At 42.6% G+C, this 23,567-nt stretch overlaps 3 protein-coding genes across 4 annotated transcripts; 1 reads left to right on the top strand and 2 right to left on the bottom strand.

The window, feature by feature from the left end:
* The first annotated feature begins 3,197 nt into the window (after nucleotides 1–3,197).
* LOC116359247 (uncharacterized) lies at nucleotides 3,198–4,772 on the top strand. Its single transcript, XM_031811801.1, has 2 exons — nucleotides 3,198–3,421; nucleotides 4,004–4,772. The coding sequence occupies exons 1-2, from the start codon at nucleotides 3,302–3,304 to the stop codon at nucleotides 4,610–4,612; spliced, it is 729 nt and encodes a 242-aa protein (XP_031667661.1). The 5' UTR covers nucleotides 3,198–3,301; the 3' UTR covers nucleotides 4,613–4,772.
* Nucleotides 4,773–5,018: 246 nt separating this feature from the next.
* Nucleotides 5,019–16,023, bottom strand: LOC116359248 (stathmin-2-like). The gene is made up of 5 exons (XM_031811802.1): nucleotides 15,851–16,023; nucleotides 12,304–12,402; nucleotides 11,225–11,397; nucleotides 10,306–10,497; nucleotides 5,019–6,624 (listed from the first exon to the last, which is right to left on the bottom strand). Exons 1-5 carry the CDS (start codon nucleotides 15,867–15,869, stop codon nucleotides 6,565–6,567), a joined length of 543 nt encoding a protein of 180 aa, XP_031667662.1. The 5' UTR covers nucleotides 15,870–16,023; the 3' UTR covers nucleotides 5,019–6,564.
* A 1,416-nt stretch (nucleotides 16,024–17,439) lies between these two features.
* Nucleotides 17,440–23,432, bottom strand: LOC109882685 (uridine phosphorylase 1). Of its 2 annotated transcripts, XM_020474781.2 has the most exons (8): nucleotides 23,128–23,431; nucleotides 22,825–22,881; nucleotides 22,127–22,244; nucleotides 21,274–21,432; nucleotides 20,242–20,356; nucleotides 19,315–19,524; nucleotides 18,907–19,053; nucleotides 17,440–18,509 (listed from the first exon to the last, which is right to left on the bottom strand). In XM_020474781.2, exons 2-8 carry the CDS (start codon nucleotides 22,875–22,877, stop codon nucleotides 18,319–18,321), a joined length of 993 nt encoding a protein of 330 aa, XP_020330370.2. In that variant the 5' UTR covers nucleotides 22,878–22,881; nucleotides 23,128–23,431; the 3' UTR covers nucleotides 17,440–18,318. The 2 variants fall into 2 exon arrangements, with proteins under 2 accessions (XP_020330370.2, XP_031667660.1); XM_031811800.1 differs by lacking the exon at nucleotides 22,127–22,244 and having other exon boundaries at nucleotides 17,793–18,509; nucleotides 23,128–23,432.
* Nucleotides 23,433–23,567: the final 135 nt, after the last annotated feature.

The following is a 23,567-nucleotide window of genomic DNA, read 5'->3' as shown; positions in this document are numbered from 1 at the left end:
ATGTTAGACTTCAGAATGCTGGGATGTTAGACTTTAGAATACTTGGATGTTAGACTTTAGAATACTACAATGTTAGACTTTAGAATACTGGGATGTTAGACTTTAGAATACTGGGATGTTAGACTTTAGAATACTGGGATGTTATACTTTAGAATACTGGGATGTTAGACTTTAGAATACTGGGATGTTAGACTTTAGAATACTGGGATGTTAGAATTTAGAATGCTGGGATGTTAGACTTTAGAATGCTGGGATGTTATACTTTAGAATACTGGGATGTTAGAATTTAGAATGCTGGGATGTTAGACTTTAGAATGCTGGGATGTTAGACTTTAGAATGCTGGGATTGTCACGAATCTCGCCGAAGATGGTGCCTCTTCCTGTTCGGGCGGCGCTCGGCGGTCGTCGTCGCCGGCCTATTAGCTGCCATCGATTCCCTTTCCGTTTGTTTCTGTTTATTGGGTAATTGGGTACACCTGTTTTGAGTTAGTGTTTGTTTGTAGGCTATTTAAGGGTACTAGGCCCGCTGGGTATTTGTGCGGGCTTGTTTCCCTGTTATCTGGTGTATGAGTGTAATCAGTATTTTTCCGGACAGTTTTAGTCCGTTGTATTTTGGGATGGGTTGTTTCATGGCCCTGGTGTTTTGCATGTCGTGGCTCCACAGTCTATGGAATAAAATATCCACGAACTGAATTACCTGCTCTCTGCACTTGACTCCTCCACTCATCACTGTTAGAAGTTGTAACAGGGATGTTAGACTTTAGAATGCTGGGATGTTAGACTTTAAAATGCTGGGATGTTAGACTTTAGAATACTGGGATGTTAGACTTTAGAATGCTGGGATGTTAGACTTTAGAATGCTGGGATGTTAGACATTAAAATGCTGGGATGTTAGATTTTAGACTGCTGGGATGTTAGACTTTAGAATACTACGATGTTAGACTTTAGAATGCTGGGATGTTAGACTTTAGAATGCTGGGATGTTAGACTTTAGAATGCTGGGATGTTAGATTTTAGAATGCTGGGATGTTAGACTTTAGAATGCTGGGATGTTAGACTTTAGAATGCTGGGATGTTAGACTTTAGAATGCTGGGATGTTAGACTTTAGAATGCTGGGATGTTAGACTTTAGAATGCTGGGATGTTAGACTTGGAAGTACAAGTGCTGCACCAGATCAAGACGCTCACATACAAGACTTAAGACTTCAATAAAGGCACTGTAGGGAATCTAAAAAGCCCCTTTCAATCAATGCAATACAGTATAGACAATACAATTAAGTTCAGTATTAGTCGTCAAAAAGCTTTACTGCCCCCTGCTGGAAACAACAGCACTCTGTGTTAGGAATGAGTTCATCTTGGAAAACTCAGAACAAAAATTGTGTCAGTTACTCGATTTATGTAACAGTCTGTCCACAAAAGATCAGGAATGGGCAAATGGGACTTTGAGTTGATTAGATTTAGCAACCGTTCTAGAACTGGAAACCGTGACGGAACAAACAGCAAATGTTCCTGGGACCTGACTTGTTGTGTCATAAAAGGCACAGGAGTGTAAACATTATAGCTATTAGTTTGTCCGCATGTCGGTCCGCCTGTCCGTCTGTCCGTCCGCCTGTCCGTCTGTCCGTCCGCCTGTCAGTCTGTCTGTCCGCCTGTCCGCCTGTCCATCTGTCCACCCATCCGCCCTTCTGTCTGTCCACCCATGGTTATGGAGCCAGTGTTGTTTGTGTCAGCTGACCCAGTTATTGTCTATCTGCCTTTCCATCTAGCAGACTGTGGGGAAGTGGGTGTCTATTGTTGAGAGTTCAGGCCGTCCTTCCTGGTAGCTAATACTGAATACATTGTTACACAGTGCCTGGATAAAGGTCTCTGTGCCGGTCAATGTTGTAGACTTCTATGTCTTCAGTATTCCGGATCAGAGAACTGATGCTTCAGGATCAACTTTACTCTGCATGACAATAACACATGGACCTCAGTGACCCCCATCCCTGTTACTGAAGTTCTGCGTTACTGCTTGCGTGCACTGCATGATGGAACAAAAACATCCCTGCCGGCCAAACCCTCCCTTAACCCGGATGACGCTGGGCTAACTGTTCGCCATCGGCTACGACAGAGCCTGGACTCGAACCAGGATATCTAGTGACACAGCAAGCACTTTGGTGCAGTGCCTTAGATCACTGCACCCCTCGGGAGGCGCCTGGTTTCATACCCTCTGGTTAACAAAACCCACTGGGTGTTGGTCTACAGACTGACCGTATAATCTAGCCACATACCCAGCAAATAGACTTGTAACAGTCCCCATTATTGTCTCTTTTACAGTCAGTATGTTACGTTGACCCCTGAGTTTAGGTTGTTTTTACAGTCAGTATGTTATGTTGACCCCTGAGTTTAGGTTGTTTTTACAGTCAGTATGTTATGTTGACCCCTGAGTTTAGGTTGTTTTTACAGTCAGTGTGTCATGTTGACCCCTGAGTTCAGGTTGTTTTTACAGTCAGTATGTTACGTTGACCCTTGAGTTTAGGTTGTTTTTACAGTCAGTGTGTCATGTTGACCCCTGAGTTTAGGTTGTTTTTACAGTCAGTATGTTATGTTGACCCCTGAGTTTAGGTTGTTTTTACAGTCAGTATGTTATGTTGACCCCTGAGTTTAGGTTGTTTTTACAGTCAGTATGTTATGTTGACCCCTGAGTTTAGGTTGTTTTTACAGTCAGTATGTTATGTTGACCCCTGAGTTTAGGTTGTTTTTACAGTCAGTATGTTATGTTGACCCCTGAGTTTAGGTTGTTTTTACAGTCAGTGTGTCATGTTGACCCCTGAGTTCAGGTTGTTTTTACAGTCAGTATGTTACGTTGACCCTTGAGTTCAGGTTGTTTTTATAGTCAGTATGTTATGTTGACCCCTGAGTTTAGGTTGTTTTTACAGTCAGTATGTTACGTTGACCCTTGAGTTCAGGTTGTTTTTATAGTCAGTATGTTGTGTTGACACTTCAGTTCAAGTTTTGTTTAAGAATAGGTTAATTTCAGAAACTCAGAACTAAAATGTTCCTTATTTGCTCCAGATACTCATTTTAAATGATGTAGTCTGTCCACTCGAGATTAGGAGTCTTTTTTAGATTAAGCAACAGTGGTGGAACTGTGAACCCAGACAGCAGAGCAGGACAGTGGGAGGAGCTATAGGAGGACGGCCTCATTGTACTGGCTGATCTGTTGTACCATGAAAGACAGAGGAGAGCAAACATTAGATCATATAAAGACTGGAACTATCCTTAGCATTACTGAAACATCAACAGGCAGAGTGAGACAGATATGATGCTGGCTGTGTGTGTTACTGTTGTCCTGGGCCTTCTCTCAGTGAGTGGCTCCCAGGCGGCCCCTTTAACCTGTGAGGATCTCCTGAGACCACTGGAGCTGAGCAGTGTCACTCAGGTAGTATCTACTGAGCTGTACTGTCTGTCTGTCTGTCTGTCCATCTACCTGTCTGTCTGTCCGTCTACCTGTCTGTCCTTCTGTCTGTCCATCTACCTGTCTGTCTGTCTGTCCGTCTACCTGTCTGTCTGTCTGTCGTCTGTCTGTCTGTCTGTCTGTCTGTCTGTCTGTCTGTCTGTCTGTCTGTCTGTCTGTCTGTCTGTCTGTCTGTCTGTCTGTCTGTCTGTCTGTCTGTCTGTCTGTCTGTCTGCATGTCTGTCCGTCCATCCGTCCGTCCGTCCGTCCGTCTGTCTGTCTGTCTGTCTGTCTGTCTGTCTGTCTGTCTGTCTGTCTGTCTGTCTGTCTGTCTGTCTGTCTGTCTGTCTGTCTGTCTGTCTGTCTGTCTGTCTGTCTGTCTGTCTGTCTGTCTGTCTGTCTGTCTATCACTCCGTCTGTCTGTCTGTCACTCCGTCTGTCTGTCCGTACGTCTGTCTGTCCGTACGCCTGTCTGTCCGTCGTCTGTCTGTCCACCCATGGTTAGAGAGACAGGGTTGTTTGTGTCAGCTAACCCAGTTATTGTCTACCTGCCTTTCAATCTTGCAGACTCTGGGGAAGTGGATGTATATTGCTGAGAGTTCAGACCGTCCTTTCTGGGAACAAATACTGTATACCTTATTACACAGTGCCTGGATAGAGGTCTCTGTGCCGGTCGGTACCCAGAACAACATTCTCGACATCGCCCAGTTCTATGGCATCGGTATTCCACATCAAAATGCTTTTGGATTCGGATGCTCCAGGATCAACTCTAACTTTACTCTGCATGACAATAGCACATGGACCTCAGTGAGTCCCATCCCTGTTACTGAGGTTCTCCTGACAACGTGCTCAGACTGCCTCCTGACCCTGGAGAAATGGGATGAGGATGGGAAGACCTACACCTCTCTAACGCTCTACAGTAGGAGACGGGAGCTCACTGCTACTGAACTGGACTTCTATAAGAAACAGGTGGATTGTCTCAGTCTGCCACCAGCAACGTTCATCGATCCAAAGAAAGATCTCTGTCGCGACACAACTCCACTCTTAGAAGATCAAATTGCGAAGGAAGTTGAGAATGCAGTTGAACTTATTTCAGAGATTCCAAGAATGCTCAGAAATGCATTTGAAGAATTAAAGAATTCTGTTTATCAGGCATTTTCTGACATTTTCGGGTAATGAGTAGTCCTCCACCATGTGGGCAACAGTAACCCAGGGTTACAGTACCTAACCCAGCAAGCCTGTAAACAGTCCCTGATGCCTTGATGTGGGACCAAACTCCACTCTGCTCATGTTGCTCTACATTCAACACAATAAATCCAGATTAAGACAAGTGTGATTTACATTGTTTTGTTTGTCCCAATAACCAGCTACAATCAGGAGCCTTTAAACAGAAAAGGAAATAAAAGAATGGGTGATAGTCTACTTCCGGGTTTCTCAAACTGGGTCCCGGGGCCCCCAAGGGAACGTTCAGTCCCCAGGACCGAGTTAGGGAAACCCTGTTCTACTGACATCACTTACAGTAGCCTACTCAACGTCTCTTATCGACAGCAGGACAGTCATTCCTAAAACATCAACCACTCAATATGTTTAGGTCATTGGTTCTTTTATTTGGCAGTTTACATGTTCCCTTGTCTTTAGCACAGAAAATAATGAGATGGTACATGTCATGTTGACAGAAGCCCAAAGCTTTATTCAGCAAAGCTTGAGACACATGGAGGGAGAACACTTGTACTGTAGTAGTCAGCTTGTGGAGGATGCAGGCAGATCGTTGTGACATATTTAAACAGAGTCATTGTAGTGTGCTGAATGTGGAGTATCCATTCTCTATGTATGGAACTACCAGAGAGAGGACGCTGATGATATGACACCTCACTTGAAACACACACACACACACACACACACACACACACACACACACACACACACACACACACATGTAGACTTAGAGTGAACATGTCTGTCAAGATAAAGGAAAGGGGGCTTTAGAACATTCTACTGGCCAGGATGTCATGTATGGTGGCTCTATGATGTCATCATAACATTCAAGTCTCCAGATTCCGTGGACATATCAGACTAGAGTAAGCTAAAGTTAATCACCTGGCCTGCATCCCAAATGGAACACTATACCCTTTTTTCTGCACTACTCTGGTCAACAGCAGTGCACTTTATAGGGAACAGGCTGCCATATATAGTCAGGGGTCAGTCTGGAGGAAGTGATAAACAGCTGCTCCCTCTGGAGACACATTGTTAAAGAGGACCAATCACCTCTCTTGTTCCAGCTACCTCAAGATCATTTGAGGACATGTGGACATTTTAAGCCGAGAGTTTGGCAGATTTTTAATGTTAGTTCACAGCATGTGTGTGTGTGTGTATGTGTGTATGTGTGTGTGTGTGTGTGTGTGTGTGTGTGTGTGTGTGTGTGTGTGTGTGTGTGTGTGTGTGTGTGTGTGTGTGTGTGTGTGTTTGTGTGTGTGTGTGTGTGTGTCTGTGTGTGTGTGTGTGTGTGTGTAATTGTGTGTGTGTGTGTGTGCGTGCGTGCGTGCGTCCGTGAGTGTGTGTGTGAGGTGATAAAATGGGATGCACTGTCAGGAGTCTGAGTTCACTACCTGTTAACATTCTTCACAAAGACGCAGAAACTGACATCATCAGAAAACAATGCAAACGTCAGCTAACAACCAACTCACAACACCAAAAAATACTTTCACAAAAAAATTATTGTAGATTCAAATTTCAAGAACCAATAAATAATTAGATAGCAAAAGAAACATTTGAAATTGTACAACACAGTGCATTTGATACACTTGTTTGCGCTCAATCAGCCTAGCCTACCCATCAAGATAGATACAAAAAGGAAGTATTTACAAAATAATACCCATGTTTTCATGTTGTTGATTTTTTTTCCCTTCGGAAAAAATAAATCATGAATTATCTAATGGAAAATACTGTTAATACTGAGTGTGTGTGTGTGTGTGTGTGTGTGTGTGTATGGGTCAGGGTGGGTGGTGTAGTGTGTTGGTAGTGAAGTCCTCCACCCTCCAGGACTCCAGGGCTTGCTGTCTGCTGTGGAGTTTCCAGGGGTGAGGCTGGGTTGGGGGGCGTGATTGGTGGACGTTGGGGAGAGGTGGGGCTCACGCTGTCAGCTCCTCCCTCAGCTCTTTGTTCCTGCGCACCACGGCTGCGTGTCTCTCCTGAAACACAGGTCACAGACACCACAGATAGAGAGGAGGAAGTTAACATCCACACTGGACAGGAAGTTAGAGCTGTAGCTTACACAGGCAGGATGCACCCCTAGTGGTCTCTTAGAATGAAGTCTCTATTTTCATTCTAGTTCTATCATTCTAATTCTAGATCACACCTTCTCCTGCAGGCGTTCCATCATGGCTGCCAGGTTGGCCTGGCGGTTCTCCTTGATCTGCTCCATCTTACATTACTATTACATTACTACCCTGCTACACCATTACTACAATACCATTACTACTACCACATAACTCATACTGCTACTGCAGTACTACTACTACTACTACTACAATTTCAATACTACTACTACAACTACAGTACTACTACTACTATTTCAATACTACTACTACTACAGTACTACTAGTACTATTTCATTACTACTACTACTTCTACAACTACAGTACTACTACTACTTCTACAGTACTACTACTACTATTTCAATACTACTACTACTACTACTACTACTACTACTACTACTACAACTACACTACTACTACTACTACTACTACTATTATGACAGTAGTACTAACACAGTACTACTATTACTACAGTACTCATACTAGTAATACCACTGGTAGCTAATACTGAATACTGAATACCGCCTGGATAAAGGTCTTAGACTTCTTTGGCTTCAGTATTCCGGATCAGAGGACTCTGATGCTTCAGGATCAACTCTAACTTTACTCTGCATGACAATAACACATGGACCTCAGTGACCCCCATCCCTGTTTCTGAGGTTCTCCTGACAACGTGCTCAGACTGCCTCCTGACCCTGGAGAGATGGGATGAGGATGAGAAGACCTACACCTCTCTAACGCTCTACAGTAGGAGAAGGGAGCTCACTGCTACTGAACTGGATTGTCTCTACTACTACTACTACTACTACTACCACTACAACTCCATTAATACTACTACTATTACTACTACTACTACTACATTACTACTACTACTACTACTACATTACTACTACTACTACCACTGCTACTACTCTATTACTACTGCTACACTACTACTAATACTCCTACTAATACTACTACTACTACAATACTACTACTACTACTACTACTACTACTACTACTACTCCATTACTACTTCTACTAGTACTACTACTACTACTACTACTACTACTCCATTGCTACTTCTACTACTACGACTCCATTACTACTACACTCATACTACTACTATTACTACTACTACTAATACTACTACTACTACGACTACTACTCTATTACTGCTACTACACTACTACTACTGCTATTACTACTTATACCACTACTACTACTACTACTCCATTACTACTACTACAGTACTATTACTACTATTACTACTACTACTACTCCATTACTGCAACTATGACTACTACTACAGTATTAATACTACTACTCCATTGCTACTACTACTACTACTACTAGTACTCCATTATTAATACAACTACTACTACTCCATTATTACTACTACTACTACTACTACTACAGTATTACTGCCACTATTATGATACTAATATTACTACTACTACTGCTACTCCATTGATACTACTGCTAGTAGAAGTATTATTAGTAGTAGTGGTAGCAGTAGTACAGCAGTAGTAATCGTAGTATTAGTATTAGTAGTAGCAGTAGTACTGTAGTAGTAGTAGTAGTAGTAGTAGTAGTAGTAGTATTAGTAGTAGTAGTATTAGTAGCAGTAGTAGTAGTCGTAGTAATACTACTACGACTACTACTCCATTAATACTACTGCCGGTAGTTGTATTAGCATTAGTAGTAGCATTAGTACTGTGGTAGTAGTAGTAGTAGTAGTATTAGTAATAGTAGTAGCAGTAGGACTGTATTAGTAGTAGTAGTATTAGTAGCAGTAATACTGTAGTAGTAGTAGTAGTACTACTACTACTACTACTACTGCTACTACTACTAATACTAATACTAATACTACTACTACTATTCCATTACTGCAACTACTACTACTACTACTACAGTATTACTACTACTACTACTCCATTGCTGCTACTACTACTACTAGTACTCCATTATTAGTACAACTACTACTGCTCCATTATTACTACTACAGTATTACTACTACTACTACTCCATTGCTACTACTACTAGTACTCCATTATTAATACAACTACTACTACTCCATTATTACTACTACTACTACTACTACTACAATATTACTGCCACTATTATGATACTAATATTACTACTACTGCTACTCCATTGATACTACTGCTAGTATAATAATTATTATTAGTAGTAGTAGCAGTAGTACAGTAGTAGTAACCATAGTATTAGTATTAGTAGTAGCAGTAGTACTGTAGTAGTAGTAGTAGTATTAGTATTAGTAGTAGTAGTATTAGTAGTAGTAGTATTAGTAGCAGTAGTAGTAGTCGTAGTAATACTACTACGACTACTACTCCATTAATATTACTGCCGGTAGTTGTATTAGTATTAGTAGTAGCATTAGTACTGTGGTAGTAGTATTAGTAATAGTAGTAGCAGTAGGACTGTATTAGTAGTAGTAGTAGTATTAGTAGTAGTAGCAGTAGTATTAGTAGTAGTAATATTGTAGTAGTAGTAGTAGTATTATTACTACTACTACTACTACTGCTACTACTACTAATACTAATACTACTACTGCTACTACTAGTACAGTCCTGCTGCTACTACTAATACTAATACTAAGACTAATACTACTAATACTAATACTAATACTAATACTGGCAGTAGTATTAATGGAGTGGTAGTGTAGACGTAGTTATATTACTACGACTACTACTACTAATACTACTACTACTACGACTACTCCATTACTTCTACTACTACTACTACTACTACCACTACACTACTACTACTACTGCTACTACTACTTATACTACTGCTACTACAGTACTACTAATACTACTACTATTATTCAATTTCTGCTACTACTGCTACTACTACTACTCCATTACTACTACTACTACTACAGTAGTACTGTAGTACTGTTGTAGTAGTAGTAGTAGTAGTAGTAGTAGTAGTAGTAGTAGTATTAGTAGTAGTATTAGTAGTAGCAGTAGGACTGTAGTAGTAGTAGTAGCAGTAGTATTAGTAGTAGTAATACTGTAGTAGTAGTATTACTGCTACTACTACTACTACTAATACTACTACTACTACTCCATTACTACTACTACTACTACAGTCATTCTGCTACTACTAATACTACTACTACTACTACTACTACGACTTCAGTACTACTGGCAGTAGTATTAATGGAGTAGTAGCCGTAGTAGTATTACTACGACTACTTCTACTGCTACTACTACTACTACTACTCCATTACTTCTACTACTACTAATACTGCTACTACTACTAATACTACAACTACTTCTCCATTACTACTACTACTACTACTCCATTACTACTACTACTACTAATACTGCTACTACTACAAATACTACTACTACTACTCCATTACTACTACTACTACTACTACTACTGTACTACTGCTACTACTAATACTACTACTTATAATAATAATAATACTACTACTAGTACTCCATTATTACTAATACTACTACATCTATTACTACTTCTACTACTACTGGTTCTACTACTCCATTACTACTTCTACAGTACTACTGGCCAGTCTTCTCTCACCTTCTCCTGCAGGCGTTCCATCATGGCTGCCAGGTGGGCCTCCCGGTTCTCCTTGATCTGCTCCATCTTCATGGTGAGCTTCTCCTCTGCCATTTTGCTGAAGTTGTTGTTCTCTTCCATGGCCTTGAGCAGCACATCCCTCTCATGCTCCCTCTTCTCTGCCAGGGCCCTCAGCACCTGGGCCTCCTGGGACTGGACCACAGAGAAACCATGGATGTCACCATAGAGTTGGAATCACTAGAATGGTCAAAGCACCTCAGACAATAGTAATAGTAATTTTTTAAATTGTACCCCCTTTTCTCCCCAATTTCGTGGTATCCAATTGTTAGTAATTACTATCTTGTCTCATCGCTACAACTCACGTACGGGCTCGGGAGAGACAAAGGTCGAAAGCCATGCGTCCTCCGATACACAACCCAACCAAGTCGCACTGCTTCTTAACGCCAATTGTGCGTCGCCCCGCGGACCTCCCGGTCGCGGCCGGCTGCGACAGAGCCTGGGTGCAAACCCAGAGTATCTGGTGGCACAGCTAGCGCTGCGATGCAGTGCCCTAGACCACTGCGCCACCCGGGAGGCCCAGACAATAGTAATTTGACTGGTACATTCAATATGGCCGCCGATCCATCCACCACGGAATGTGAACATGAATGGGACAGCTGTTCTGTTGATTCTAATTATATGGATATGAATGATTATATCAAAACGCAGGGCCCTGGGGTTGCCTACTCAAAGATCTAGAATTCTATACACTCTAAGGAAAAAAAGCTGCTATCAGAGAGCCGTCATTTTGGTTCCAGGTAGAACCATGGAACCAAAAAGGGTTCCACTAAGGGGACAGCCGAAGAACACTTTTGGGATCTTTTTTCTTAGAGTGTACCTACTGTTTTTATCATTCTAGTTCTATAGTTCTACTACTCACCCTCCTCCGGTCCTCAGCTGCCTCCAATTTCTTCTGGATGTCCTCTAGGGACACTTCCCTCTTGGGGGGCGAAGCGATGCTGTGGGCCGCATCTGACATCGGGGAGGGGGGCTTCAGAATCACCTCAAAGGCCTGGCCCGACGCCCGCTTGTTGATTGGCTTCACCTCCATGTCTGAAAACAAGTGAAAAGATGTATTATTTTTTTCTGGGGTCTGGTCTTCTGGGGTCTGGTCTTCTGGGGTCGGATCTTCTGGGGTCTGGTCTTCTGGGGTCTGGTCTTCTGGGGTCTGGCCTTCTGGGTTTTGAGGTCTGGTCTTCTGGGGTCTGGTCTTCTGGGGTCTGGTCTTCTGGGTTCTGGTCTCCTGGGTTCTGGTCTTCTGGTCTTCTGGGGACTGGTCTTCTGGGGTCTGGTCTTCTGGAGTCTGGTCTTCTGTGTTCTGGGGTCTGGTCTTCTGGGTTCTGGTCTTCTGAGGTCTGGTCTTCTGGGGACTGGTCTTATATTATTTTTACTCTTTTCTACATTGTAGAAGACATCAAAATGATGAAATAACACATATGGAATCATGTAGTAACCAAAAAGTGTGAAATAAATCAAAATATGTTTATATTTAAGATTCTTCAAAGTAGACACCCTTTGCCTTTGAGGTTACCTGGAGGTGTGTTGGGTCATTGTCCTGTTGAAAAACCCTTGAATGAGTAGGTGTATAAAACCTCTGACTGGTATTTTATATATATACAGTATATATTTTTTATTTTTCAATCTTATTTTTCCTCTTTTTTTTTTCTTATAGTTTCCTAAAACTCACGTGTTTTTGAAAAACTCACGTACGCTTCTATAACTCTCGTCCCCTCGGAACGAGCTCAGCCAAGACGATACTCAAAACAAATTGTGAGCCAGGGCAACAAACTGGCTGAACGCAAAACACAAAACGTATTACCTGCCCACCCTTGGGAGATAATCAGCAACCAAGCTGTCCTTACCACAGACATGTCGGATTTCAAGAGGAAACTCCTGCAATATCTGTAGTAACTTTCCTATCCTGATTGGTTCTTACCTCTCGTGTGACCTGGTTCTTACCTTCGAACTCACAGACGACCAGCTTGTTGCGTGCCTCTGGATAAAAGCAGGAGCAGATGAGGGAGAAAACAGACAGCTCCTTCATCTTCTCTTTGTATGCTGAGGGAATACAAACACACAAGACTGTTAACACTGCTATGTGGAGGAGTCCAAAATGGCCCCCTATTCCCTATATAGTGCTTTAGCACCCTATTCCCTATATAGTGCTTTAGCACCCTATTCTCTATATAGTGCAAAAGTAAAGCACTATAGGGAACAGGGTGCCATTTTTGACACAACCAAAGTCAGACACTATAATGGCACCTATAGGAGATAACATTGTTATTATGCTGTTTATTGACTGTGGAATAAAGATCATTCATACAGGCTTGCTTCACACTTACAGTATAAAGCCTTGTGCGGGCCAGAGTGGCTCATACAGCCAGGCGTGTGGAATAAAGATCCTTCATACAGGCTTGCTTCACACTTACAGTATAAAGCCTTGTGCGGGCCAGAGCAGCTCATACAGAACATTCATACAGGCTTGCTTCACACTGACAGTATAAAGCCTTGTCCGAGCCAGAGTGGCCCATAGAGAACATTCATACAGGCTTGCTTCACATGGACAGTATTAAAGCCTTGTCCGAGCCGGAGTGGCTCATACAGCCAGGCGTGTGGAATAAAGATCATTCATACAGGCTTGCTTCACACTGACAGTATAAAGCCTTGTTCGAGCCAGAGTGGCCCATAGAGAACATTCATACAGGCTTGCTTCACATGGACAGTATTAAAGCCTTGTCCGAGCCGGAGTGGCTCATACAGCCAGGCTTGTGGAATAAAGATCATTCATACAGGCTTGCTTCACACTGGCAGTATAAAGCCTTGTCCGAGCCAGAGTGGCCCAGAGAGAACATTCATACAGGCTTGCTTCACATGGACAGTATTAAAGCCTTGTCTGAGCCAGAGTGGCCCATAGAGAACATTCATACAGGCTTGCTTCACACTGACAGTGTTAAAGCGGCAGGTAGGTAGCCTAGTGGGTAGTGGTTGGGGCGGCAGGTAGCCTAGTGGGTAGTGGTTGGGGCGGTAGGTAGCCTAGTGGGTAGTGGTTGGGGCGGCAGGTAGCCTAGTGGGTAGTGGTTGGGGCGGTAGGTAGCCTAGTGGGTAGTGGTTGGGGCGGTAGGTAGCCTAGTGGGTAGTGGTTGGGGCGGTAGGTAGCCTAGTGGGTAGTGGTTGGGGCGGCAGGTAGCCTAGTGGGTAGTGGTTGGGGCGGCAGGTAGCCTAGTGGGTAGTGGTTGGGGCGGTAGGTAGCCTAGTGGGTAGTGGTTGGGGCGGCAGGTAGCCTAGTGGGTAGTGGTTGGGGCGGTAGGTAGCCTAGTGGGTAGTGGTTGGGGCGGCAGGTAGCCTAGTGGGTAGTGGTTGGGGCGGTAGGTAGCCTAGTGGGTAGTGGTTGGGGCGGCAGGTAGCCTAGTGGGTAGTGGTTGGGGCGGTAGGTAGCCTAGTGGGTAGTGGTTGGGGCGGTAGGTAGCCTAGTGGGTAGTGGTTGGGGCGGCAGGTAGCCTAGTGGGTAGTGGTTGGGGTGGTAGGTAGCCTAGTGGGTAGTGGTTGGGGTGGCAGGTATCCTAGTGGTTAGAGTGTTGAGCTAGTAACCTGAAAGGTTGCTAGATCGAATCCCCAAGCTGACAAGGTAAAAATCTGTGGTTCTGCCCCTGAACAAGGAAGTTAACCCACTGTTCCTAGGCCAGTTAACCCACTGTTCCTAGGCCAGTTAACCCACTGTTCCTAGGCCAGTTAACCCACTGTTCCTAGGCCAGTTAACCCACTGTTCCTAGGCCAGTTAACCCACTGTTCCTAGGCCGTCATTGTAAATAAGAGTTAGTTCTTAACTGACTTGCCTGGTTAAATACAGTAATAAAAAGCCTTGCCAGAGCAGCCCATAACTGATCATGATTTTTTGTTGAACTTGAGCTCTATTAATGAATTCTATCATGATCTGATAACAGTAAGCTAATGGGCATTAGCTAAAGGCTAGATGCTACTCTATCTTAATAGTGTTTAAATTGTCATTATTACGAGGAAGTCTTCACTTCAATAGTGACGGAGGGATTTAGAAGTGACAGGCTCTGTCCAAATTCAAAATGGCACCCTTTGGATCAGGGCCCCATATGGCACACACAAAGTCTCTACCTCAACACCAACACCAACACCAAAAGAAATACCTAGTGTATTACTATCACCCTACTGTATTAGGTACTAGTAGCCCTGACTCCACTAAGGTACAGCATCAGAGAGCGAGAGAGAGAGAGAGAGCTCTGTCCGAAGACGACTGCAGATTGTCAATACTGATTAGCCAACTGCTGCAAAGGCCAGCAGCGTGTGGAGCGGCCCATTGCTGCAGGGCTGGCCACTATCCCAGCCTGCTGTCTGGCGGCCTGCTACACCTGCGTGCCATGGCCCACTGCTCAACACAGCCTGCTGCCACATGTCATCAGAATCACTAAGATCCTATGGAACTGCATGGATCCATTTCCATTCCATAATAGAATGTAGGCCCTACTGAACATAGAATACATTCCGGCACTATGGAAGCCCAAGAGCAAATATTTCTAGGTAAAACAGAGATCAGAGAACAGGAAGTAGGCCTATACCTTTTAAGTGTTGGCTATTGTCAGACAGAAAAGAGAATCAACTCTTTTGGATAATCAATCACTTTTACAGTTCCACTAAGAAACAACTCAGAAAAATGTCAAACAAAACATAAAGCAACAAATTGTTTTCTCTCCCCCTTTTATTGTGTTATATTGACATAGAACAGTTGAATTCAGTGTAGTATCCTCCACTAAAACAAAATACTCTTGGCCTTGTTTTGCATTGGCATATCATGGCTGATATTGATGACAAGGCCCTTATTCATTTATACTTTTTGTTTAATATATTAAATGTAACCCACATTTACTGTAATATAAAACACACAAAACTGCCAAATGATCCTAAATACATATCAGCCAAATGATGGTAACAAATACATGACTAACTATTGTAGCCCAACAAATGAACCACTGAATTCAATGCATTGTCAGCACGCCCCTTTCATTCACCTAAAATTGATTCTCTATCATATTCGAGCTCAAACAAGCGATATAACCGTTATATGAGTATACTCATAAAAGTACATAAATGAAAAAATAAATGATATCTCAGCCTGTCAAGCTGTGTTGAAATGGTAGTCAAACCGCGTATTGGGTGGGGTCTCTCTGCATTATGCTTCTACTAGAGCCGCCGCCGTATCACCAGCAGTAGGTGCAGCGTTGTAAATAAAACCGCTATAAATAAGAAAAAAACAGTCGCGCCAACATATTAACCAAAATAAATCTTACACTTGATATAAAATCATAACATACATAAAATGTCCAATCTAGAAGAGCAGTTTTTGGCTGCAGTCCCTACGGGCCCATATACTGTAATAAAATAATGAGGACGATGCAGGTGTCCGCGCAGATCTCAGCCTCCATCCCTATAACAAACTCTAACAATAATCCATGCTGAAAAATCTTACTCGCATCCTTACCAATTGCAGTTTTGGCCATGGCTGTCTGCGGGTGTTTTGCGGCTAGGGTCTGAAGGGCGAAAATATTGTTTTAAGGCACTGTGTCAGCGAAAAAGACAAGACCGGGGGCTGAGATCAGGATGAGAGGTGCGGAGCGAGCTGGAAGATGGGAGCGGTTGAATTATGAGCGTCTCTGCGCATGAGCAGATTGCTTGGCCACCCTCCGTCCTTTGACGCGCCTCTCTCGTCGAGATCAGACATTCCATCCACAGCAATAGAATAGGCCTAGTGGTACCGTAGGAATAGCCTACAGTAAAAATGTTACAGAGGTACATTTTGAGGAAAAACGAATAAAGTATTCTGTTTGAAATGTTTAAATACTTACAAATACACAACATGACCAAAAGTGTGCTGACACCTGCTCGTTGAACATCTCATTCCAAAATCATGGACATTAATATGGAGTTGGTCCCCGTTGCTGCAATAACAGCCTCCACTCTTCTGGGAAGACTTTCCGCTAGATGTTGGAACATTGCTGTGGGGTCTTGCTTCCATTTAGTCACAAGGGCATTAGTGAGGTTGTGCATTACACATGGTAATCTTAGGCTTGTGTGCGGCTGCTCGGCCATGGAAACCCATTTCATGAAGCTCCCGACGAACAGTTCTTGTCCTGATTGTGCTTCCAGAGGCAGTTTTGAATTCGGTAGTGAGTGTTGCAACCAAGGACAGAGAATTTTTATGCTCCAGGTGCTTCAGCACTTGGCGGTCCCTTTCGTGCGCTCATGTGTCCTACCACTTCGCGGCTGAGCCGCTGTTGCTTCTAGACGTTTCCAATTCACAATAACAGCACTTACTGAACAGTTGACCAGGCTAGCTCGATCAGGGCAACAATTTGACAAACTGACTTGCTGGAAAAGTGGCATCTTATGACGGTGCCACATTTGAAAGTCACTGAGCTCTTCAATAAGGCCATTCTACAGCCAATGTTTTTTTATGGAGATTGCATGGCGGTGTGCTCGATTTTATACACCTGTCAGCAACAGGTGTGGCTGAAATAGCCGAATCCACTAATTTGATGGGCTGGCCACATACTTTTGTATATATAGTGTATATTACAGTATATAAACCTATGGAACACATTTATGACCTAAACATATTCACAGGTCCCACTTGAACACGCCCCTAGCTCACGTATGCTAAAGGCTACCAGACCTTGTGAATGGCTTCAGACACAGCTAAAAAGGGGAAACAAGGAGCATCATCACAATGTTGGTATAGAGAATTAGTGCATTTATCAATGAGACAAGGCAATGCTGCTAGGGACATGAGTCAATCAATGATCAATGTCAATCAACTGAAATATGCATGACAGAAAATCCAAGGCCTGCCCGACACTGTGGGCCAGTTTCCCGGACACAGATAGTCCTGGACTATAAAGATAGTTTCCATGGAGAGTCTACACTGATCTTGCTTTTACGTCCAGGTCCAGGTTTAATCTGTGTCCAGGAAACCTCCCATACAGGGACGGCTTCTGTATCTGTACTTACTAAGGATCCCCATTAGCTGCTTCCTAATGTTGATGACATAAACCCATTTTAATCACACTGAAATATTTACAGTATTTGTGGTTTTATTACTCATAAGATGACATTAGAAGCACTCAGTTACATATTTTCTCAGTAACAGGACGACACGTTGAATGTATGATTATGGTTTCAGAGCAACATTTGATAGTACAGTACAATGCAGTGTCGATAAGTCTTCAAAGTAGCTAACGAAGTGCAGAGAAGTCTTATCTTTAATATTCATAACTTGCTCGTTACCATAGCTACAGCATATAAAACTAAAATATACATACTGGTGAATTAAAACAAAACATGTCATTTTAAAAGCTTGGGGTTAAAAAAAAAGGTTTTAAAAAACAAACTGTGTATAATATATTTTCTAATGTTACACAAAGCAACAACTTATGGAACAGGTTACTTTACTTCGCTCAGCATTGGTTTATTTGGTATAAAAACAGAGGTAGTGTCAGGTAAGAGGTGTGTTTGATGTTTCTCATGATTACTGTACTAATTTGGTTACACTTAGCTACAATCCAGAAACAATAGATATGATCGATATATATATATATATAATGGCTTCTATACGGTCAATGATTGCTATTGAGAATGATTGTGAAAATCCATAGTGAAAGCAGCCAGGCTATATGGAATGAATGACTGAATAAGGGCTGCCCTAAATTACACTTACACCGAGTATACAAAACATTAAGCTTAAGCTCTTTCCATGACACTGACCAGGTGAATCAAGGTGAAAGCTATGATCCCTTATTGATGTCACATGTTAAATCCACTTCAATCAGTGTAGATGAAGTGGAGGAGACGGGTTAAAGAAAGATTTTTAAACCTTGAGACAATTGAGACATGGATTGTCTATGTGTGCCATTCAGATGGTGAGTGGGCAAGACAAACGTGCCTTTCAATGGGTTATGTAGTAGGTGCCTGGAGCACCGTTTTTTTGTCAAGAACTGCAACTGAGGCTGAGGTTTGGAGCATCTTCTTGATCAGGTGACCGACCAGTATCTGAGGACGTTGTTGGTAGCTGTGGAGAACTTCATGAGAGCTGATCAGCTGGTCACCTTTCTGACGGTCCAATAGCGTCACACACACCACGGCCGCTTCAGAGGGACACAGTGACAGAGGACAGAGATTGATTATTTACTAGTCCTGAGTGCCAGTCTGCTACAGTATCATGCCAACTCCTCGAACATGAGACAGGGAGTTGGCATGACAACACAAAGAGATCAAGGACCAGCCTATTTATAACCAGCAACACAATACAGAACTTTGATCCTACCAAAAGGTCCAACATTAGGACCTTCAAGGGAATGAATATGATGTAAAAACACATGTATTTAATACATCTATTCAAATGCATCTTTATTTCATCTTTAACGCATATAAAGTCAAAGGTTTTGTTTCTTTATTTTAAAAAAACCTTTATGTCTGCGAACAACACTGCTAATACGGCTGGTACTGTCATCATGGAGAGCTACAACTACACCCGTGGGGTACCTTTCAGACCGCTGAGTTTACACATGGCAGCGAACACGGAAGACTCCATCTCGATGTTCCGAACCCCAGACTCATAGGCCTTGGTCAAGTAGTCCTGTTTATCCTTCTCTGTGTAGGAGCAGAAGGCCCCATCCAGACGCGCTTGTCCTGGACACACAAAATACCAGCTAGATACACACAGTAACTCTAGTAGGGCACATCCATATAACCTGAGTGCCAGTCTGTTTGTGCCATCATGCCAACTCACTCACAGTCATGCCTAACATGTTGGGCTTTACAATGACAGCAATGGAGTTGACAGGGGCACAGACAGATCGGGTATCAAGTTAACACAGGATAACATTGAAATAAAAAGACAGATTCGCAGACAACAAGCAGAAAAGGGAAGTAGCGTATAATAACCGACACCTTCATAGAAATCCATTGTGCACATAGTGTTTCCGATGACCGTCTCAAATTGACCCAGGTCCTTGCTACACTGGAGCAGCTCTTCAGCCAGACCTTGGTCCAGGTCCGTGCTGCGTACCACAGTATTCCCCAGGATGACCTGCTCCAACCTGGGCAGGAAGGTGGCGTCTACTGACTGCTTGGTGACAACAACCGTGCCAGGCTCGAGGCCTGGAGAGAGAAAGGGGAACAGAGTGGATGGACAATGTACAGCAAATATGGCTTGTTTTAGGCCTGTGTCCCAAATGGCACCCTATTCCCTATAAAGTACACTACTTTTGGGCCATACTTTTGGGCTCCCGAGTGGCGCAGCGGTCTAAGGCACTGCATCTCAGCGTCAGAGGCGTCACTGCAGTCCCTGGTTTGAATCCAGGCTGCATCACATCCGGCCAGGATTGGGAGTCCCATAGGGCCGTGATTGGGAGTCCCATAGGGCCGTGATTAGGAGTCCCATAGGGCCGTGATTGGGAGTCCCATAGGGCCGTGATTGGGAGTCCCATAGGGCCGTGATTGGGAGTCCCATAGGGCCGTGATTGGGAGTCCCATAGGGCCGTGATTGGGAGTCCCATAGGGCCGTGATTGGGAGTCCCATAGGGCCGTGATTGTAAATAAGAATTTGTTCTTAACTGACTTGCCTGGTTAAAAGTTAAATAAAAATATATACATATATAGGGAATAGGGTGCCATTTGGAACACATCTTTAGATTAATCAAAGGACTTTAATTGATTGATTGATTGATTGAAACACCCCATATTAGCGTTATTACTAGTTTGACTACAGTGGGATTCAGATGTGCTGTGGTTAATCAGAAAGGAATGAAATCATATCCAAAGCACTTGAGAAGTACAACCAGACAGAAAACGTCTGAACAAACTCTCTAGGCCTACCTAATCCACCGGAGGTCCCAATGCGAAAGATGGTAACATCAGTGCAGCGAGCATGGTAGAGGAGCTTGATGAGCTCGTGTAACATGATGGCGATGGAGGGGATACCCATGCCATGCTGAAAAACAACGAGAGAGAGACACGTGATGTCATAGATGTACCACATTACACCACCACAGTCTCACGTCAGATAGCGTGGCGACCTCGTCTGCACTACTTCATGGCAACGCGGTTGAGTTAGAAGGACGACACTGATGAAGCCACTCAATTCAGTCTGTTCGGCAGAACACACTGCTACACCGACACGTCCATTTATTTTACAAAGAAACCTTCTCTATTACTTCATATTACCTTTCAAACCCAGGACATCGATTACAATTCCACCCAAAGGTGCAACATTGTGAGTGCGTCCCAAATTGCAGCATATTACCTGGTGATGGCCTTTGTCCAGAGCCCTTGTCCAAAGTAGTTTAATATAGAGTACCATTTGAGATACAACTCATGTTAAACCTACTAACATCTAGCGACTCTAATAAACTACAAGTGACTGAAACCTGTGTTAAACCTACTAACATCTAGTGACTCTATAATAAACTACAAGTGATTGAAACCTGTGTTAAACCTACTAACATCTAGTGACTCTATAATAAACTACAAGTGACTGAAACCTGTGTTAAACCTACTAACATCTAGTGACTCTATAATAAACTACAAGTGACTGAAACCTGTGTTAAACCTACTAACATCTAGTGACTCTATAATAAACTACAAGTGACTGAAACCTGTGTTAAACCTACTAACATCTAATGACACTATAATAAACTACAAGTGACTGAAACCTGTGTTAAACCTACTAACATCTAGCGACTCTAATAAACTACAAGTGATTGAAACCTGTGTTAAACCTACTAACATCTAGCGACTCTAATAAACTACAAGTGACTGAAACCTGTGTTAAACCTACTAACATCTAATGACACTATAATAAACTACAAGTGATTGAAATGGCTAGCGGTATTGTATTTCTTCACTTACGCTGACGGACAGCACGGGGCCAATCTTGTACATGGCATAGCGGTCAGTTCCTGCACAGATGTTGGGGTACTCAGCCTTGGGGTCCTCCAGACTCAGCTCTCCAGCAATGTACTCTATGAAGGACTTCATTCTCCAGGGACTGCCCCCAACACACACAAACTGAGACATGAACATAAGAGCAGACAATGTAAATGTTAACGTCCTGGGAAGGAATACAAAACATCAATAGAAATACAGGACTGCTTTCCTGAACACAGATGATTCCTACTCTATTTGTTATTTTATTGAACCATTATTTAACTGGGCAGGTCTGTTAAGAACAAATTCTTATTTAGAATGACGGCCTACCAAAAGGCAAAAGGCCTCCTGCGGGAAATGGGGCTTGGATTAAAAATGAAAATATAGGACAAAACACACATCACGACAAGAGAGACACTACATAAGGAGAAATCTAAGACAACAACATAGCAAGGCAGCAACACATGACAACACAGCATGGTAGCAACACAACATGACAACAACACAACATGACAACAACATGGTCACAACATGGTAGCAGCACAAAACATGGTACAAACAATTATTGGGCACAGACAACAGCACAAAGGACAAGAAGGTAGAGACAACAATACAATAAACCTAGTCCTGGATTAAAACACATGGTCTTTGGTGAACGTCCATTGAAAGGGTTTTTTAGTCCAGGACTAAACTTAATCTGAATCTGGTAAACCAGCCCAATGTGTGAGGAATACAGAAAAGCTGACCTTATTGAATGCAGGAAATAAGATGTTATGAATGTCCATTTACTGACGCAATCTAGCTAGTAGCCGAATGAATCAATCAGTAATCTTACTTTGACATCGCCAAACATGGCAGGCAGGTTGTGTGTGGAGGTCCCCAGGTTAAAGTGGTAGAGAATGTCATCTTTCATCCCATCCAGGTGGGGGTTATGCACATAGACAGTACTTTCACTAAGAAAATCAATCATACAAGGACATTTAGGGAAGACCAGTCTTTTATTTGACGACCTGCTAAACTTCTGGGCCCATGTTCATGAAGCATATTTGGTTTTGGTTCGACATGTTCAACATTGTCTTCGTATTACTGTTTGTCAATAGGATATAATCGCCTGGTTGTGAGTCATTTTCCTTTATCCTTGTAGGGTGTAATGTAATGCTCAATGATACGTGCTTCTGTACAGGAAGTCAATTTCTCTGGATGACACACCTCTCTGCCGTTTCCTGGTTTTACAGATGAACTCAAATATAGTCCACTGATTAAAGGGAGTGGTTAGCCTACTGTCAAAAGTCAATGTAAAATGTACAGTACAAAAGTCAATGTAAAATGTACAGTACAAAAGTCAATGTAAAATGTACAGTACAAAAGTCAATGTAAAATGTACAGTACAATAGTAAAAGCTTTATCCGGGTGTTATTTGTCATGACGTTGAATTCATTTAATTTTCAGACGATAACACGAATCAAATCACTTTGATGACATAGTTATAGACAATGACGTGATCCAACCATTACTTATTAGATGTTAGTGTACCTCTCGCACAATGTCTCATTCTTTTCATCACTGAAACCTGGTCCTGGTGCCATATTCCTGAAAAAAACGGAAGAAGCACAAACCACCGGAGCAAACACATGAAATGAACTTGATTTCCAAATGTTGGATTTGTCAAATTCAGACATAGATGTCGTCACTACTGGTCCAGTTAGTGATACGAACATCGGTTTCTGCGAGGATGTGATGTATCCCATATCGTAGTCTGTAGGCTAACATCGACTACTACCAAAAATATGCCGGCTGGTATGTCAGATAAACAGCGATTGAATATATGTAGATTACCTGTAGCAGGTGGATGATTCGCATATGCACGATGCTGCGTTAGATGCGTCCCGTTTCCTAAATATCTATCTGCAATGTAGTAAATGTATAAGATGCAGTAATTGAAAGCTGTGCTAAGGAACTTGTCACTGACATTGGGTTGTCACTAGTTATCACAGCCGCAAAGTAAAAATGGTGTAGATCTTAACTAAAAATTCATGAAAACTAAAATTTGTTTTTGGTCTTAATTAAAATTTGAGAAATGAAAAGGTTAGCAGTGCTGTTTAGGTTTAACATCTGATTTTAAGAAGATAAATTGTAGAAATAGGCGGGGTTTAGCCATAATTATGACTTTGTGGCTGTGGCAACTCGTGAATGCCCTGCCATTGACTGTATATGAAGGTGTCACTAGTGAGTACGTTGATATGCGCACTAATAATTCGATATTATACGGATTATGG

Source organism: Oncorhynchus kisutch, unplaced genomic scaffold, assembly GCF_002021735.2.
Source record: "Oncorhynchus kisutch isolate 150728-3 unplaced genomic scaffold, Okis_V2 Okis02a-Okis13b_hom, whole genome shotgun sequence".
Taxonomy (NCBI): Eukaryota; Metazoa; Chordata; class Actinopteri; order Salmoniformes; family Salmonidae; genus Oncorhynchus; species Oncorhynchus kisutch.
This window is presented reverse-complemented; position numbering and strand designations above follow the sequence as displayed.